This window comes from Vigna unguiculata, chromosome 7, assembly GCF_037176805.1.
Source record: "Vigna unguiculata cultivar grain cowpea cultivar isolate G323 ecotype 2 chromosome 7, ASM3717680v1, whole genome shotgun sequence".
Classification (NCBI taxonomy): domain Eukaryota; kingdom Viridiplantae; phylum Streptophyta; class Magnoliopsida; order Fabales; family Fabaceae; genus Vigna; species Vigna unguiculata.
In genome coordinates, this window is record NC_140798.1 from 27703232 (window position 1) to 27721620 (window position 18389).

At 29.0% G+C, this 18389-nt stretch overlaps 2 protein-coding genes across 2 annotated transcripts; both read left to right on the forward strand.

The window, feature by feature from the left end:
• Positions 1-1157: 1157 nt before the first annotated feature.
• LOC146884734 (zinc finger BED domain-containing protein DAYSLEEPER-like) lies at positions 1158-1976 on the forward strand. Its single transcript, XM_085676003.1, has 3 exons — positions 1158-1385; positions 1469-1790; positions 1879-1976. Exons 1-3 carry the CDS (start codon positions 1173-1175, stop codon positions 1974-1976), a joined length of 633 nt encoding a protein of 210 aa, XP_085532129.1. The 5' UTR covers positions 1158-1172.
• A 14523-nt stretch (positions 1977-16499) lies between these two features.
• Positions 16500-18178, forward strand: PLP9 (PATATIN-like protein 9). Its single transcript, XM_028081685.2, has 2 exons — positions 16500-17692; positions 17835-18178. Exons 1-2 carry the CDS (start codon positions 16769-16771, stop codon positions 18048-18050), a joined length of 1140 nt encoding a protein of 379 aa, XP_027937486.1. The 5' UTR covers positions 16500-16768; the 3' UTR covers positions 18051-18178.
• Positions 18179-18389: the final 211 nt, after the last annotated feature.

Genomic DNA, 18389 nt, shown 5'->3' on the forward strand with positions numbered 1-18389 from the left:
TATATATATATATACATATATATATACATATATATATATATATATATATATATATATATATATATATATATATATATATATATATATATATAAGTGAGTAAAACTCCCCTAACCTGAAATTCCTTCGCTTAAATTGAAATACTTGAGAGCTCCCAACAATCACCAATGGTCCTCCTCTTGGCTTCCACTCAACCAGCCCCAAGACTTGAACCCATACCCATGCAATTGCCAAATCAATATCAACCATCATGCCAATTCATATTTCATGCTAACAATCATAATTCAATTATCATATTATGCCAGAACATGATTACATATATTTAAATAATAAAAAAATAACATCTAAAAGTTAGCATACATAGGACTCAAACCCAAGTCCTCTCACACAATCAAAGTACTCTCAACCACATGAGCTAGCACTTTTCCACGTCATACCAACCATAATTTAATGTCATAATTATTTCCCCACCCGTACTTTATTAATTAATTATTTATTTAATTAATTAATTCTATCACATTAGACAATGCTAGTGCCAATTAGGTGTTGCAAAAAAAATTGTGTGAGCAATTGAAGTTGCAAAATAGTTTGATATGTAATGGTGATTACTTTCATGTAAGGTGTAGTGCACATGTATTGAATATTATTGTTCAAGAGGGTTTAAGGGTGGGTTCTGATGCTTTGAATAAGATTAGAGAGAATATCAAGTATGTGAGAGGATCGGAGGCAAGAAAAATTGCATTTAAAGAATGTGTTATTCAAGTAAGGGGTATTGATACCAAAGTAGGTTTGAGAATGGATGTTGCTACTAGATGGAATTCTACCTATCTTATGCTTGAAAGTGCAATTAGATATCGACGTGCCTTTGGATGCTTGGCTATCCGTGATAAAAATTATGTTCATTGTCCATCAAATGATGAGTGGAAAAGGGCTAAAAAATGTGTGAGTTCTTGAAGCCATTGTATATAATGACTAATTTGATTTCAGGTTCTTCTTATCCAACTTCAAATCGTTACTTCATGCAAGTTTGGAAAATTAAATGTTTGTTGCGGAAAAATGAAAAAAGTGATGATCCGACGATTAAAGATATGTCATTGAGTATGATGAACAAGTTTAGTAAGTATTGGGATCATTATTGTGACATTCTTGCTATTGGGGCTATTCTTATCCACGGATGAAGTTTGAACCAATTCGATTTTGTTATTCAAAGATTAATCATTCTACTTGTGAAGAAAAGATTAATATTTTAAAGAATAACATGTATAGGTTGTTTGAAGAATACGTGAAATTAAATCCAAATGAGTCAAACATTTCAAGTTCTCAAGTTGTCCCTTCAACACAACTTGCTTCTTCTACAAATGATGAGCCAATGATGGATGCATTTGATGTAAATTTTTAATTCTAAAAACAACTTGCTTTGTTTTGTTACTTAATTATGAATGACATTATTTTTTTCTCATATTGTTGTAGGAATATATTGATTATTTGAGCCAACATGTTAATGACACAGGAAGGTCTGAATTAGATCTTTATTTAGATGAAGGGAATCTTGATCCAAATTTTTTTGATAAGTTGGATGCATTGAGCTATTGGAGGGATCGTCGAGATCGTTATCCAAACTTGTCTAAGATGGCTTGTGACATGCTTAGCATTCCAATCACTACCGTTGCTAGTGAGTCTGCCTTTAGTCTTGGTTCTCGTGTGCTTACCAAATATCGTTCTTCCATTCTTCCAGAGAATGTTGAGGCACTCATTTTAATCCAAAATTGGTTGCATGGTTTTGAACTAATAGGTAACATTATTGTTAGTATTGGGAAATTAATTTAATAATTATTACTTAGTCTTTGAATATTATTAGTTAACATTCTTTTTTATTGCAGATGGGGATAAAGAAGATGCTTCAAGAGATGAAAATGTTGTGGATTTATCCATTCAAGACTCTAATATTATAGTTGGACAAGTCACAAGAATGCTTTGATCTTAGATAGTAATTTGTATTTTTATTTATTTATTTTGGTTTGTATTGGAGTTTAACATCATTTTGGATTATATTGAGATTGTATTCAAGTTTATTTAAATTTTAATCCGAAATATAATTTTTCACTTAAGAAAAAAATTATATTTTTTTAATTAAGTGGACTAGTGAGCCAACCAGTTTAACCTACCAACCCGTGGTGGGTCGTGCTGGATTCGAATTTTTCTGGCTCGCTAATAAGTGAGCCGAGTTGGGTTGACCCACTAAATGACCAACCCGTGGTGGGCCGAGTTGGGCTGGGCCGAAGGGCTCATTTTGACAGCTCTAAATAGAATGGCATCCTCTGCCTATGCTTTTTCTTTCAATTTTATCACATGCAAAGTTGTATCACAATATCCCTATAACAAATAACTCTCTCGCTTCTTAAAGTAGAGGCCAAGAATAGTAGTACATTTTAAATATTTAAAAACTCTCTTAACAACACTTAGGTGTACTTCTCTTGGATCATATTAAAACCATGCACATAGGAAAACACTAAACATGATATCATGTCTTAATGTACTGAGATGTGATAATGAACCATTCATCTGCCTATATGTAGTGTGGTCTACAAATTTAGACTCTTTTTACAATCCAAAGGATGTATTGGGATGCATTGGGGTCTTCATTTCTTTAGCATCTTCTAAGTTAAAAGCTTGTTTTAAACCACATAAAGTCTTATTTAGTTTGTATCTTAGGAATGTTTACCTATATCCATTTGGTGTAGTCATCAACTATGACCAAACCATACCTTTTGCCACTCAAAGACTCATTTCTCGTTGGACCAAATAGATAAATACTAATCAACTCAAAAGGTCTTTGTGTAGAAATATCAATTTTACTTTTGAAAAAACTCTTGACTTGCTTGCTCATCACACACAACTCATAGAGAATATTATCTTTGAATGATAGGTCTGACAAACCTCTCACGAGATTGTTCCTATTTAACTTTGAGAGCAGTCTCAAGCTTATATGACCGCACTTCTTGTGCCATAGCTAATGATATTCCTATTGGTCATATGGAAAGACACCTTTTGAGTTGTCAATTCATCTATGTCAATCTTATACATGTAACCTTGTCTCTTTTCAATGAATACGTGTGTTCCATTATTTTTATTTATGATACATTTATCTTTATTGAAGACTACATCATAATCGCTATCGCATAATTGGCTTATGATGAGCAAGTTGTGATTTAAACCATCAATTAATTAAACATTACTAACGCACATAGAAGGTTTGAGACTTACTTGACCAAAAAACGTTTGGGACTTACCTAATCGATACCTATTAATGATTCTCTCATGTTGGTCACCTCCAAATATTACGTTTCGTCCTCTCTGGGTCCTTGAGATTTAGTTCTTTTATAAAAAGCTCTTCTTTTGTTAAAGTCGGTGTTACTTTATGTTTTGTTTTTATTCTCATACCCTATTCATGTTTTGTCATGTAACCTCACCTTTGTGGTTATGTCCAATCTCTTAAGTAATCTGTTTAAGATATTTCACTAACCAATTCCCTTGAATATAAATGAGTATCACCCTCTTCAGGTTACAACGAGTTTCAACCTCCTTTCCATGATACACCAAGCCCAAATCTCTTTAGGTATCACGTTCTTGACCTCCCCCTAAGATCATGAAGTCTCAAATGAAAAGTACAAGACACACTTTCACAACAAGAGAGTACAATAAAGGTCACAGATTGCAACTTGTGAATGATATTACAATGTTTGTGCGCTCAACCCAATTTCTCATTATACACTATAGATATGACAATTTCATAACGTCAACACTTTTTTGTATTTCAAAGATTCTTAGAGCTTCTTAGAAAGTATTCTCGTACAATTTTGCATCCTTTATATAGTTGTTGCATTACTAGCGGTTGAGAATTTGAATTGCATTGCTTCATCAAAATCTTCATGATTTCTCTTGATAAGGAATGGCTTCATTAATTCTTTAATCTGATTCTTCAATGTCATTCTTCAAGACTTCAATTCTCACTCTCTAATGCTCTTTGTGATATCTTCTTTCTTTTCTTGAATGAGCACGAGCTTGATTTGAATTTTGCTCTTTCTTCAATGTTCACATTTGTCTTCTTAAGAAAACTTTGTTCAAATATGATTTTTTAATTTTGTCGTTAGAGCAATAATAATTTCAATTGCAATCAATAAATAATTTGATCTTAAGATAGAAGGATTGTTTCCAAATATTCATATTACTTGACTATTTAATTCAAAAAAATTAGTCTTTTAGAGTGTTATTATCAAATGATAGTTCTTTATCATTGTTGTTCGTTTTATCAAATCTTAAATTAAATTGATTAGACAAAAATATTAATTCAATTGATCAATCAAGGAGTAAAAAAAAATAATGCATTTAGCTAAAGAACACAACGCTTTTTTACTCTTCTAACGTGTGTAGAAATTCAATGCTTGTTGTTTTGACTCGTCTAGTCAACCTAGTCATCTACTGTTCCTCTGATTCTACACTGTTTGAGTTATCTAATGTCTTGGTCGTCTAATGGCTTGATTTTCTAGTGACTTGGGTTGTCTAATAACTTGAGTTGTATAGCGCCTAAGGTCATCTAGTGATTTGGGTCATCTAATGCATTCACATGGTGACCTTTTTTGGTTGTACGTGTCTAATGCATTGACTTGTCTACTACTTAGACACGTCTAATGCCAAGACTTTGTCTATTTGCATGTGTTAGACTTCCAATTTATATAAACATTTATAAAACTTAAATATAAAGATTAAACATATTTAAACACTTTCTGATATATATATTTAACAACCACTAAAAATTAATTTTTTGCTAGTGGAAGCATATGCATTGTGGACATGAATAAAGGAGTGAAAGTTGATATAAATAGGGATGAAAGACAAGATGAAAGATAATTAGAAATTGAAAGTAACTTTGCTATCATCACATATGTAAAGGAAGAAGACATCTATCATTTCATGTTTTTATTTTATTATTTATTATTTATTCATAATTATTTTTATTTATATATTTATATTAAGTGAAATGTCCCTAGTCTCATTCTGATTTATATTTATCTCAAATTATAGATTGATCCTATTTATTTAATTTATATTTTCCTCCAATTATGAACCAATTTTGTTATTTATTTAATTAATTATATTGTTTACTTTCAAATATTGATTATTTTATTTGCTTATGGCAACAATAAAGTTTAGGATAAATATGGATTTGATTATTGTAGTTGTAGTTGTAACCTTATTAAATGAGTAAGTTTTACTCAAGATAAGATGTTTTTAGATTATTTTGTTGGTCATAATAAAACACATTTGTCCTAACTAGCCACTATAAAATTAATTCAAATATTTATAAAGTATAAAGATAAATTTGGTGGATTTCAAAGAACTTACTTATTTTAATCTCATTTTGATATGTTGTGATTCTACATGATATTTGTCTCACTTCTTTGTTTTATTATTTGTATATGAAAAATAAAATTCCAAAATCTCACTTTAATTAGATGGATATATTGAACTTGCTAAATTCTTTCACTACGGATATTGTAGCCACTTTCCCAAGAAATGTTTGGCAACACAAATGTGGCTAAAAACTTGGTGACCTTCCAGGAACAAGAGGTTCAGTCCTTAGTTTTGTCACGACTCCAAACATACCTATCTTCATAAAATGACCTATAATGGTTACCTTCTTTATGCCCTTGATGGTTCATGTTAACCCTCTGATTAACTTATTTCCTCCCATCGATTGAAGTCTAGTAATATGTATCCGAGTAAGAAGGAAAAATGAATAAATAAGATTCATGCTCCTAGTATTTGTTAGAATCGCGCAACGAAATGTTCACGTGTGGACAAAAACCAAGAGGGGGTGAATTTGTTTGATTAGTAACAAATAATACTTTAAATTTTTTCCAAACTTTAACATTTCAATTAAGAATTCTTTCCTTTAATGTATCTGCAGATAATAAAATAGAGTAAGGAAAGAGAAGATTGACACAATGTATTTATACTAATTCGGATCAAAGATCTTATGTCCAATTGTTAATCTTTCAAACATGAGATTAACTCAATCAATAAAAATAAACTACAAATACAATCACAAATAAGAAAGTTTAGGATTTAGATAATACCTCTCTTGAAGCCACAAGAGATGAAAGACACATCCCTTAAAATCCACAAGGGATGAACACCTCCTTTGAGTCCCACAAAGGATGAAGACACCTCTCTTGAATCACACAAGAGATGAAGAAACACCTTCCTTGAATCCACAAGGAACGAACAACTCATTTGAATCGCACAAAGGATGAACAAATTCTCCTAGCAACAACAACAACACTCAATTACATAAGAACCCACTTGGTGAAAGTTATCGATCCACACATACTAGGTTTTTCAAAGCTTTTCCACAAAGAGCTCTCAAGTACTCAAACTTTTCTAACTTTTGTCTATTGTAAAATGAACTCTCGCCTTCATTTCTAAAAGCCACTTTCAAAATTAAGTTAAGAATATTAAAAGTTAAGTCACAACTGCCGTTGATAATCAATTATCATAAGTAATAATCGATTATCACGAAGGCTTTTCTCAAAAATCTTTTTTTTACTAAGATTATCGATTATCACATGAGATCATCAATTATTTCAGTGAGTTTTGCAAAAATTAAAACTCTTTCGCTACTTTTTTGCTTGCGTTCTACCTTTTGACTTTTGATCCACTAATTTAACTATTTTAAATAAGAGACACAAATTACAAAACTTCAACAACTAAACTACTAAAATCTTAAGTCTTCACCTTATCTCTTCAATACAAACATTCTTTAAATTTTCAACATTTTTCCATGAATCATCATTAAGTTTTTCACACTTCTTCATAAGCCATCATCATCAAAACTCTTTTTTAAACATCTTTTTTTGGTCAACAGTATTAGACAAATGTAGGATGTAAAATATAGAATGTGGAAAGTATTATAAAATATATAAAGTTGTTGTAAATTATTTGGTGTAACTATGGAATATTTAGGCATATATTCTTAATGTTACATTTATATTTTATGATAAAATAATAATGATTAAAATAATTATGTTAGATAAGGATAAATGATATATGTATAAACTTCTCTTTTAAGTTTATATTTTCATTTTATCAAAACTCAAGTGTAATATAATTATCTTTTAAATAATTAAAAAAAAAACAGATTATCAATTATTTAGGAAATGACATAACAAGTTCTAAAGTACTAATTATACATATATTTATACATATATTTGAAAATGAATTCATTTTTAAATTTATAATCACAAACAATATTAATTCACAAGTAAATTTAGCATTACACATGGATATCTTTTTACCGATTATAATCCATTTGTAATTACACAGTATGTACAAATTTTTTTCATATGTAAGACTAAATTAATTGCTTAAGAATTAAGTTTGTATGGATTGTTGGTGTCATGAAACATGAACAATTTTGAAAGATTTGGTTTGTACTTGTGAGACTCTGCACCTGTCATGCTTGCTCATATTTTATGGGATTTTTCTTGCAAATTTGTTATAAAATTATGCAAGAAAACTTTTTTTTTGCTATTTTTCCTAGGAATCTTAATTGGCAAATAATTCCTTCATGGATAATTATTTCGTACAAAATTATAAAATTTGCGAGTATTTTTTGCAAAATTTGCTGTGAAAAGTGTTTTGTGCAAAATATTTTTCAAAAATATTGGTAGCAATTTCTTGCAAATTATTATTCATAACAAAATTTATAGGTATTAATTACCTAAGAAAAAAATTTCAAAAAAAATTTGACAAGAAATGTGTGTCTTTTTAGTAGTGAACCCCACTAACTCCCTAAGTATGATTCTCTTTCATATCATACAGTCTGCCATATGGAGTCTCTCTTGACTCACACCACCTAGATAAGTCAGAATAGTCTCACCCCCGAAAGTCTCCCTCAATACACCTTGACACACACTAAATTTGCATTTCCTTGTGGAAATAACTAACATGACTCACTATTACCACAATTGCAATATCAACATGTATACATATTATTATAATGGCATAAAAGAGATAAGAATTTATCATATCATATTTTCACACAAAAACAAATTTGTCATTCCAAAGATATTACAATTTCCCAATTTAAGTTGCTTGGATAAGAAGACCACAATTTAATTTCTATCCATATATTACCCAAACAAGAAATAAAACACCAATTCCAAACCATACAAGGTATCTTCTTCTTAGAAATAACTAATCCCAACTATTTTATCACACACAACTTTCTCAAGTATGAACAACAACTTAACAACACATGTACAATTGTTTGGTATTTTCAAAAAACAAAACTATAGCTTCTAAAAAACTTCAAAAAATTATGTCCTTACATTCAAATTAAAGATAATTGAATCAAGAATTTAATGCAAAATGAATCAACCCAATTGGAAAACTGTGAAAAAAGTTATGCACCAAACAAACAACAAAGGTCAAAGTTGTCAACAACATAAACTACAAGAATCTTATGTGAAAAATCGCTCTACCTACAGAACTCCAATAAAATATCCCATTGGTCAAACTAAAGATTTACATATCTAGTTTCATCTGTCAAAATTTCATCTTGATTCGACTATTAACAAAATGGGAATCACAAGTTTTATAAGATGGCATAGTGCTTCACATTTTAATTGACTTATAAACTACTACTCATGCATATGAAAAGATCACATTTACATGCTCATATAAGTGTTTCTATTTCAATTTGAGAACCATATTCATCCATTCAAGCTAATGTTCTAATCTAAAGTTTAAATAATCTATTCAAGTAATCATTACACAACAATCCTCACGTGAGCATAACACATTGACCCTCTTTCTCAAATTCACATTATCACCTTTCTTTTTAAAATTCTCCATAATAGAAAATCATATTTTGTTCACAATTATAGGTCATCATTCCATTCATTCTAAACATTTCCATTCCAAATCAGTATTGCATTCACATACATGGTTCCATTAACACTATTGCCATTTTCATATATCATCAACCCCTCTTCAATCTTTTGAAGATAATTTTGTCCAACAATTCATATCATTATAGATATTTCTTATCAACCAAATAAAAGCATATTTGCACTCAATTACACAACACAATTATATGCCTCATGGTTTTACTACATTCACGGGCCAACCTTTTATCAAAATAATTCTATTAATCAATATTTTATTTCTTTCACAAATTCTCATAATCATTAATTCATGCATTATCCCAAATTTCTCTACAATTCAAGAAGATTAACATTTTATCCTATTCTAGTCAAGAATTATAACTATAAATGTTTCACTCCCCTTACCTCAATAAAGGTATACTGAATTTCTGTTTTGAGCACTGTAAGTTTCCCCCAAAATTTTTCCTATATACGTAGTTAAACCCTAAATTAATCAATTTTGTGATTCTTTGGCCAACACTAAATGAAATTTCATCTATATTTCAAGGAATAAATCACATGCAACCTAGGAATGTTGTGTGCATTACAAAAACTAAAAATCATTCGAAAGACAAATTTCGTTCACCTTATGTTAAATCATTTGGAGTAGATCGAACTTCACACAAAGATTATTTCTATTGTCTTCAATCTTTAAGGATGAAGGAAAAACGTGGAAAACGTTTTTCTGTTGTAATGGATAAATCACTCTCTCCAAATTCAGTTTTCTTTTTGAAAAGATCAAAATATCCTTTTTTAAGTTTGAATAAATAATATAATTATTATTAAGTTTGAATAAAGTATTTATTTATATTATTACTTAGTATAATTTGTAAACATAATACTAAAATAAAAAAGTTAATGATATGAAAGAAAAATTAAATAGATAATGAAGATTATTGAAATATATATATATATATATATATATATATATATATATATATAAGATATAAGGTTGTAAATAAATTTGTGTAGTAAAATACGTAATAATAATTAAATTGATGCATTATGTAAAAGAGATGTACGCAGAGAAAAAAAATGTTTATTATGTTATTATATATATATATATATATATATATATATATATATATATATATATATATATATATATATATATATTCAATAATCTTCATTATCTATTTAATTTTTCTTTCATATCATTAACTTTTTTATTTTAGTATTATGTTTACAAATTATACTACCTAATAATATAAATAAATACTTTATTCAAACTTAATAATAATTATATTATTTATTCAAACTTAAAAAAGGATATTTTGATCTTTTCAAAAAGAAAACTGAATTTGGAGAGAGTGATTTATCCATTACAACAGAAAAACGTTTTCCACGTTTTTCCTTCATCCTTAAAGATTGAAGACAATAGAAATAATCTTTGTGTGAAGTTCGATCTACTCCAAATGATTTAACATAAGGTGAACGAAATTTGTCTTTCGAATGATTTTTAGTTTTTGTAACGCAGAGAAAAAAAATGTTTATTATGTTATTATATATATATATATATATATATATATATAATTATGTTTTGTTTATGGATCTCACAAAAATTACCTATAAATCGGGATAATATATAAATAATGATTACTTACGAGAGATTAATATTAATATAAGGGTTAAATATGTTTTTGTCCTTTTATTTTTAGTGAAAATTGGAATAGTCTCTCTTTGAAACCTTGAATCAATTTAGTTCCTTATATTTAGAAATGTATGAATTTAGTCTTTTAAATCATCTTTTTTAGTTTATTTGATATTTCAAACACGTTTTTTAACTAACATTAAAATAAACATGCGTAAACAAATTAAAATATTATAATAATGATTTTTGTTGTTGTATATAATCTTTAAATAAGTTTGATTTATCAACATATTTAGAGTTTTTTGTTTTACAAATTTTGTATTCACGATTTTTCTTATAGTGAAACTATATATTTTTGTGTTATGGTCTCTATGTTTTGGTAATAAATTTATACATAGATTTATTAGTGAGTAAGTTTATAAAATATTTGATTTTCTGTCATAAAACTACTTATTTTTTTGCAATCTATAAAATCCATATTTATTATTTATTTCAAATAACGTATTACGAACATTCTATGTCTACTCAATTGATCAAAAGAAAAGAAGAGCTTGAAAATCATTCTTTTCATTAAAGATTAAAGATAACCATTGTACAAAAAAATGGAAAAGAGTAACAACAATGTTTTAAGATCATAGATCTATATTCTTCTTTCATTTATTTGTTTTCTTCACCCTCTTTATAAGCTTCTAAGTTTTTATAGTTTAGGTTATCAATCCTTGATCTGTCCCTTCTGTAATTGTTTTTTTTTTTTTTTATCTTAAATATCGTTTATTTTAGACGGAATAATTTATTGAAATTATGCTGAAGGCTTTTCTACACTATTTAAACAAACAATAGAATTGAAAAAAAAAATTACCGGGAAATGAAACTTGGTTAGATTATGTATGACAATTTTTTCTCCAAACTACATGTTTTCTTTCGTTTTTTTTACACAAACCAAAACAAATAGTACACCTTTTTTTTCTAAATTATATTTACCTTTTTAATACAAGTAACTTAATTTATTTTGTTCAATTGTTAATTGAAATTAGTTAGGTTTTAATTTATATAGCAGATAGATACTGTAATTATTTTCCGTGTTTATTTTATTATAAATCTAATTTTTGTGTTATTAGATAAATTCTTATATAAAATGTTGCTTCTTTAATTTCTATCATTCTCTTCCAAGTTGGGTTAACTAGCTCACTGCTCTTATTTTTTTCATTTAACCTCTATTTTTTATTTTTTTTAATTATTTTTTTACTTTTAGTAATATTTAAAATTATTATAACAGGACTGGAATAATTTGTTGGTGGCCCTGAACAATTTATGAAAAAAAGTTACAACATTTTTTTAGTTTATAAAGGATCAACCTAAAGTACCTCGTAAAATGAATTCCAGTAATGAAAGAAGATAAAATACTAAAAAAAAAGAAAATAGTTTGTGTGCATAAAACGGAGTAAAGTCCCCCACAGAGATAAAATACATGTAAATTGTTAAGTCGGATGCATGTCGTTTGTATGGAAGAGTAGAAAGACGTTAAATATTCTATTAAGTAAACTGACAAATACCATTAAATGTAAACCCATCTCTAATTTGGTTCTAATTCTAATCACTTACACAAACTATAATAGGTATTCGTGTAAATTAAAGATTCAGAAATTTTATTTTAATTATGTTACTCCATGTTGAATTGTATTTGCCATTTTTCTAACCACATATTATACTTTCAAACGGCAAAGCTTACATTTAATTGAAGTGTGTTCTAAGCATTATTATTTTTTAGTTGAAATTAAAATTTAATTTATGTGATGAACAATAGTATTATCACCTTTGTTTACAAACACTAATTGATAACATTGACTTCACCTGTTAAGAGTATTATGTTGCATGTCCTATTCTAATACGTTTATAAGGTATCTTTTATGAAGTGATAATACATTTAAATTTAAGCATATTTGGTTAAATTACTCTTTTAGTCCCTCTATTTGTTATGAAATTTCAGTTTGGTCCTCAAGTTTTTTATTGTCTCAATTTGGTCTTCATTTTCTTAAAAATGACTCAATTTGGTCATCATCATTAACTTTGACTAGACAATGTTAAAGTCAACACCACGTGTCAATTTCTGTTTTTTTTTTTAATATTTTTTTAATTTTTTTAAATTTACTAGACAGTGTTAAAGTCAACACCACGTGTCAAATTCTGTTTTTTTTTTATATTTTTTAAATTTTTTTTTAATTTTTTTAATTTTTTATTTTTGACACGTGTCACTTCACAGTTGTGTCACATGTCAAAGTGACTCAATTTGGTCCCTATATTTGTTTTTAGTTTCAATTTAGTCCCATTTTTTGTAAAAATGAAGTAATATTGTCTTTCCTTAAATTGACACTAAATTTACTTTTTCATAAATTTTATAGTGATATTCTTACTAAAATTAATGTTTTTATTAAATATTTCTATAAATATTTTAAATTAACTTTAAATTTTACACAAAACATTAGACTTTGATTTTGTTTTGAACTTGAAATTTAGTTCCTAAACTTATATGTGACAAGTTATTTGATTTTTAAGCTTTACCAAGTTTGTATAATATGATACACTTGATGTCTTTATATATGATGACAAAATTGTTAATTTTTGAAATTAAGTTTGGGGTTTAACTTTGTGTAATAATAAAACTAAAAAAAAATTATTTAAAAATATTTCTACAAATATTTAATAAAAACGTCAATTTTATTAAGAATATCATCATAAGTTATATACAAAGATTAAATTGAGTCTGAATTTAAGGATGGACAATATTGCTTCATTTTTACAAAAATTGGGACTAAATTAAAACTAAAAATAAATATAGGGACCAAATTGAGTCATTTTGACACGTGGCACAACTGTGAAGTGACACCTGTAAGAAAAATTAATTTTTTTAAAAAAAATTAAAAAAATTAAAAAATATTAAAAAAATTCAAAAAAATCAGAAATTGACACGTGGCGTTGACTTTAACATCATCTGGTCAAAGTTAACGATGAGGACCAAATTGAGTCATTTTTAAGAAAATGAGAACCAAATTGAAACAACGAAAAACTTGAGAACCAAACTGAAATTTCATGACAAATAGAGGGACCAAAAGAGTAATTTAACCAAGATATTTCTTTTAAAATACAATGATACGACATAAATGCAAACTCCGACTTACAAAAAAACAATTTCTTATATGAAAGATATTTTTATGGTCAACAAATAAATAAAAAAATTATTGAAACATAGATTTCATAAGATTGTGTATTGATCAAGAAAAACTGCAACGAAATTTTTAAAAGGTATAATTACTGATTTAATCCACTAATTTTTGATTGATTCAATTTAATCACTCAATTATTTAAAAAGGTTTAATTTGATCATATATGTCAAGATGGAGTTAATATTGTGTCCGCACATGACATGGTGTGGAATTTTTTATTTTTTTTAGTTTTTTCAATTTTTTTCTAATTTCAAATTTTTTTCTAAAAATATATAAACTGTGTGTTAGGTTACTGTCGTGTCACGTGGTCGTTTATCGCGTGTCATGTGACATTGGTAGTAGATGCTTTCAGTTTATTTTTCTATTTAAATTTTTGGTTAGTACTCATATTTTTTAAAATAATTCAATTTGGTTCTTCCTAATTTTTCCTATCTAAAAACAAATTAATAATTAAGTTTAATTACAACTTAGGTTTCTTACAAAAATTGGTTGCTTTAATCCATTTATTACAAAAATAGATTAATTTACTAATTAATTACATTTCAGGAAGTTTACTAACTATTTGACTTCTCTATTTTTTTTAACTTTTATATAAATTCTAGTTTTATATATTTAAAAAAATAAATTTTTAATAATTTGAATAAAAATATTTTAAATAAAATTTTATTAAAATTTTGATATTTTAAAACTTAATATTTAAAATTTTATTATTATATTTTATTACTAAATTATTTTAATTTATGTATAAATATAATATAAATAAAATGTAATAATAAAATTTAAAATATCAAAATTTTAATAAAATTTTATTTAAAATATTTTTAATCAACTTATTAAAAACTCATTTAATATATATATATATATATATATATATATATATATATATATATATATATATATATATATATATATATATAAAACTTTAGAAATTGTATAAAAGTTAAGAAAAAATAAAAAGTTGTTTTTAAGTAATTAGTTGTTTAATTTAACATTTTCAATCTTATCTTTTAAATATTTTTTAAAATTAAAATGATTATTTTATTAATATTATCTTTTAAGTAATTAGTTGTTTAATTTAACCATATTTTTATTTAATTGGTTTTTAAATTTAATCATTTTAAACGAAAATTAATTATAGTAAAATTTTAAAAATATTTGTATTTAATTTCATAATTATAATAATAACAATAATTATATATCGATATATATTTTTTATTTTTTATTATCATTAAAAAAAGTAATTACAATATTTTTACTAGTGTATATTAAAAATTTGGATATTACTTTTTTGGTTCCAATTTTCCTTCAAAATATTAAGTTAGTTTTCTAGTAATTTTTAGTCTTAATTTGATTCTGAATTTTTATAAAGTGATGCAATTTGGTCATTTTTCGTTAAATTTTTATCAAGTCAAGGTTTTTAATCAAAATTGAAGTTGTGAATAAGGACAATTTGATTTGTTGGTGTAATTAACATAATCCTAGTTTCAATTTTGATGAAAAAAAATCTTTGTAACGCTTCAAGCGATCTAAACAAAGAACCAAATTACATTAATTTCAAAAAATCGGACCAAATTGAGATTAAAAAAACTAAATGACCATCTTGACATTTTTGGACAAAAAATGAATTAAAAGAGCAATTCAACTAAAATTTTGACACTCCAAAATATTGGTTGAAAATTCACCACTGGCTACCACATGTCCCGACTATAAATTATAAACTGCTACATGACACGATAGTACCTAACACGTGGCAATTTATATATTTATAGAGAAAAATTAAAAAATTTAAAAAAATAAAAGAAAATAAAAAATTCTATATTTTAATACGTGTCATGTATGAATACATTATTATTTTTAATTTAACAAAAAAAATAAATTATACTTTTTTAAATAATTAAGAAACTAAATTAAATCAACAAATAATAAAAATATAAAATTAAACTAAACCAAAACATTAACATACTAAATCAATAATTATACCGGTGTAAAAAATAAGGTGGACGAGTGAAACTCCTGCTGACTAAATCATTTCCAATGCAAAGGTAACTGAGAACATAATTTACTCCTTTTTCAGAGATTCAAAACTGTTATATTTTAAAACTCTGTTGTACCAAACTTTTCTATTAAATTTAGAGAAAAATTATTTTAGATAAGGATATATCTTATAATTTAATATCTTATAAAAAAAATATTTATATGATAACTCTTGCATTTATGATGATTTAATTACCTGAACACGTTACTCCAGCCCCAAATCTGAGTGAAGAGATTTCCAGCAATCTTCCTCTGCAGTTAAACATGGAAGCACAGACGCAGATCAAAGCAAAAAAAAAAAAATAATAAAATAATATTGATTAGTAATGAAGATGAACAGTAAGATAAACGAGGGGAAAATATAAGAGCGGCTGCTGGAGATGCTGCTACTGCGCTGACTTCCAGAGCAAGCGCAAGCCGAGCCGAGGTTCGCGCTTCCCGCAACCCGATAAGAGCACGCGCGGCCGCACGTGCATACATATACAATCTTACCACGTAAGACTCTCACGGGAGGAAACAAAGAAAAAGAAAAAACAAATCACAGTCTCGTTGTACAATAATAGGAAAAGAAATAAATAATAGAGAAAAGTAGCAAACAGTAATAAAAATAAGGGACAAGGACAAAAGGGTCGCGTATATAACTACCCCCATTCCCAAACGCACCTTTCAGTCCTCTTCTTTTAACTCTCACCAACTCTACTCAGAGCATAGAATCAGATAGAGAGAGAAAGAGAAGCCAAGGCGCAACCTTCAGTTAATTAAGCAATTTATTCCTCTCACCACCAAAGCGTGATACACTCTTTGCTTTCTTACCTTCCATTCTTTTATTCTCTCTCTTGAATTACACACCTGCAACACACACTATCAGAATCGCTTTCTTTCTCAGAATTAAAGCCGGCAACTAGCCTACACACCCACATTGAGAGAGGAAGAGAGAATGGAGCTCAGTAAAGTCACCTTAGAGATCTTCTCCAAACTCGAACACAAATGGCTCTCACATTGTAAACCCAACAACAAAACCCGCATTCTCAGCATTGACGGCGGAGGGACCACCGCCATTGTCGCCGGCGAAGCTCTCATCCACCTCGAGGATCAGATCCGTCTCCACACCTCCGATCCCCAAGCACAGGTCGCGGATTTCTTCGACATCGTCGCCGGCACTGGCATTGGCGCCATCCTCGCCGCCATGATCACCGCCGGCGACGCCTTCGGCAGGCCGATGTACACCGCCAGAGAAGCCGTCCGTATCGTCTCCGAGAGGAACTCCGAACTCTATAAGTTCAAATCCGGAGGCGTGTTCCGCCGGCGCCGGAAAATCTCCTCCAGTAGCATGGACAGCGTGTTGAAGCAAGTGTTCCAGAGGAAGGAGGACGGACGGTTGTTGACCTTGAAGGACACGTGTAAACCGCTCCTTATCCCTTGCTTCGACCTCAAGAGTTCCGCGCCGTTCGTCTTTTCGCGCGCCGATGCGTCCGAGTCTCCGAGCTTCGACTTCGAGCTCTGGAAGGTGTGTCGCGCCACGTCAGCGACGCCGAGCCACTTCAAGCCGTTCGACCTGGCTTCCGTCGACGGCAAGACCTTGTGCTCCGCCGTGGACGGCGGCCTGGTGATGAACAACCCTACGGCGGCGGCCGTTACGCACGTTCTCCACAACAAGCACGATTTCCCGTCGGTGAACGGCGTGGAGGATCTCCTGGTCCTTTCCTTGGGGAACGGATCGTCGAACACCAAAGCGTGCGAGAACAGCACGTGCTCCACACCATCGGTGGTTGACATTGTGCTCGACGGCGTTTCCGAGACCATTGACCAGATGTTGGGGAACGCTTTCTGTTGGAACCGTACGGACTACGTCAGAATCCAGGTACATGAAGTTAATGCTTCTGCTTTTACTCTTTTTTCTTCTTTTTTAGTCTCTGATATCTGCGTTCTGTTCAGAATTCAGATTCACTCCAGAGAGTGTTTGGTTTGGTTTTAAGAAATTGATGACGTATGCTATGTGACAGGCCTTCGGTTTGGGAAGCAAAGCAATGAGGAAGGAGGAGGTGCTCAAAGAGAGAGGACTGGAGTCGTTACCGTTTGGCGGGAAGCGGTTACTGACGGAGACTAACGGAAACAGAATAGATAGCTTCGTCCAACGTCTTGTTGCAGCCGGAAAACCAAGCCCGCCATCTAGTCCGTGCAAGGATTCCGCCGTCAACCCTCTCGCTAACGGCCGCTAGTTTTTCATTTCTTTTTAAATTTTTTAGCTCTTTTTTTTTTTAGATTTAACGCTATAGAGTGTAACTAGTGTTTTTACCTAGTTATTTGTTCTGCGTAGTTAATACTAGCATTTAATATTTTACTACTACCACCTGGTATATTTACTCATTACCTTTTTTAATTTTCGTCGCTTCAACTTTATCATTATTTCTTCGAGCAAAGGGAGATTCGGTGGCGTAAACGAACGGCGTCGTTTTACCCGACACAGACACAATGTTTTCCTTTTTGTTTTTTCCTCCTCTACGAATGGAAATGGTCGAATTCTTGAAATAACTTTTTTTTTTTACATCGCATTATTT

Coding starts and splice junctions, on each gene's coding strand:
- LOC146884734 (XM_085676003.1), top strand. CDS start 1,173: ATGAAGTTTGAACCAATTCGATTTTGTTATTCAAAGATTAATCATTCT. Junction 1,386..1,468: donor CAATGATGGATGCATTTGAT/GTAAATTTTTAA, acceptor ATATTGTTGTAG/GAATATATTGATTATTTGAG. Junction 1,791..1,878: donor GCATGGTTTTGAACTAATAG/GTAACATTATTG, acceptor TTTTTATTGCAG/ATGGGGATAAAGAAGATGCT.
- PLP9 (XM_028081685.2), top strand. CDS start 16,769: ATGGAGCTCAGTAAAGTCACCTTAGAGATCTTCTCCAAACTCGAACAC. Junction 17,693..17,834: donor CGGACTACGTCAGAATCCAG/GTACATGAAGTT, acceptor GCTATGTGACAG/GCCTTCGGTTTGGGAAGCAA.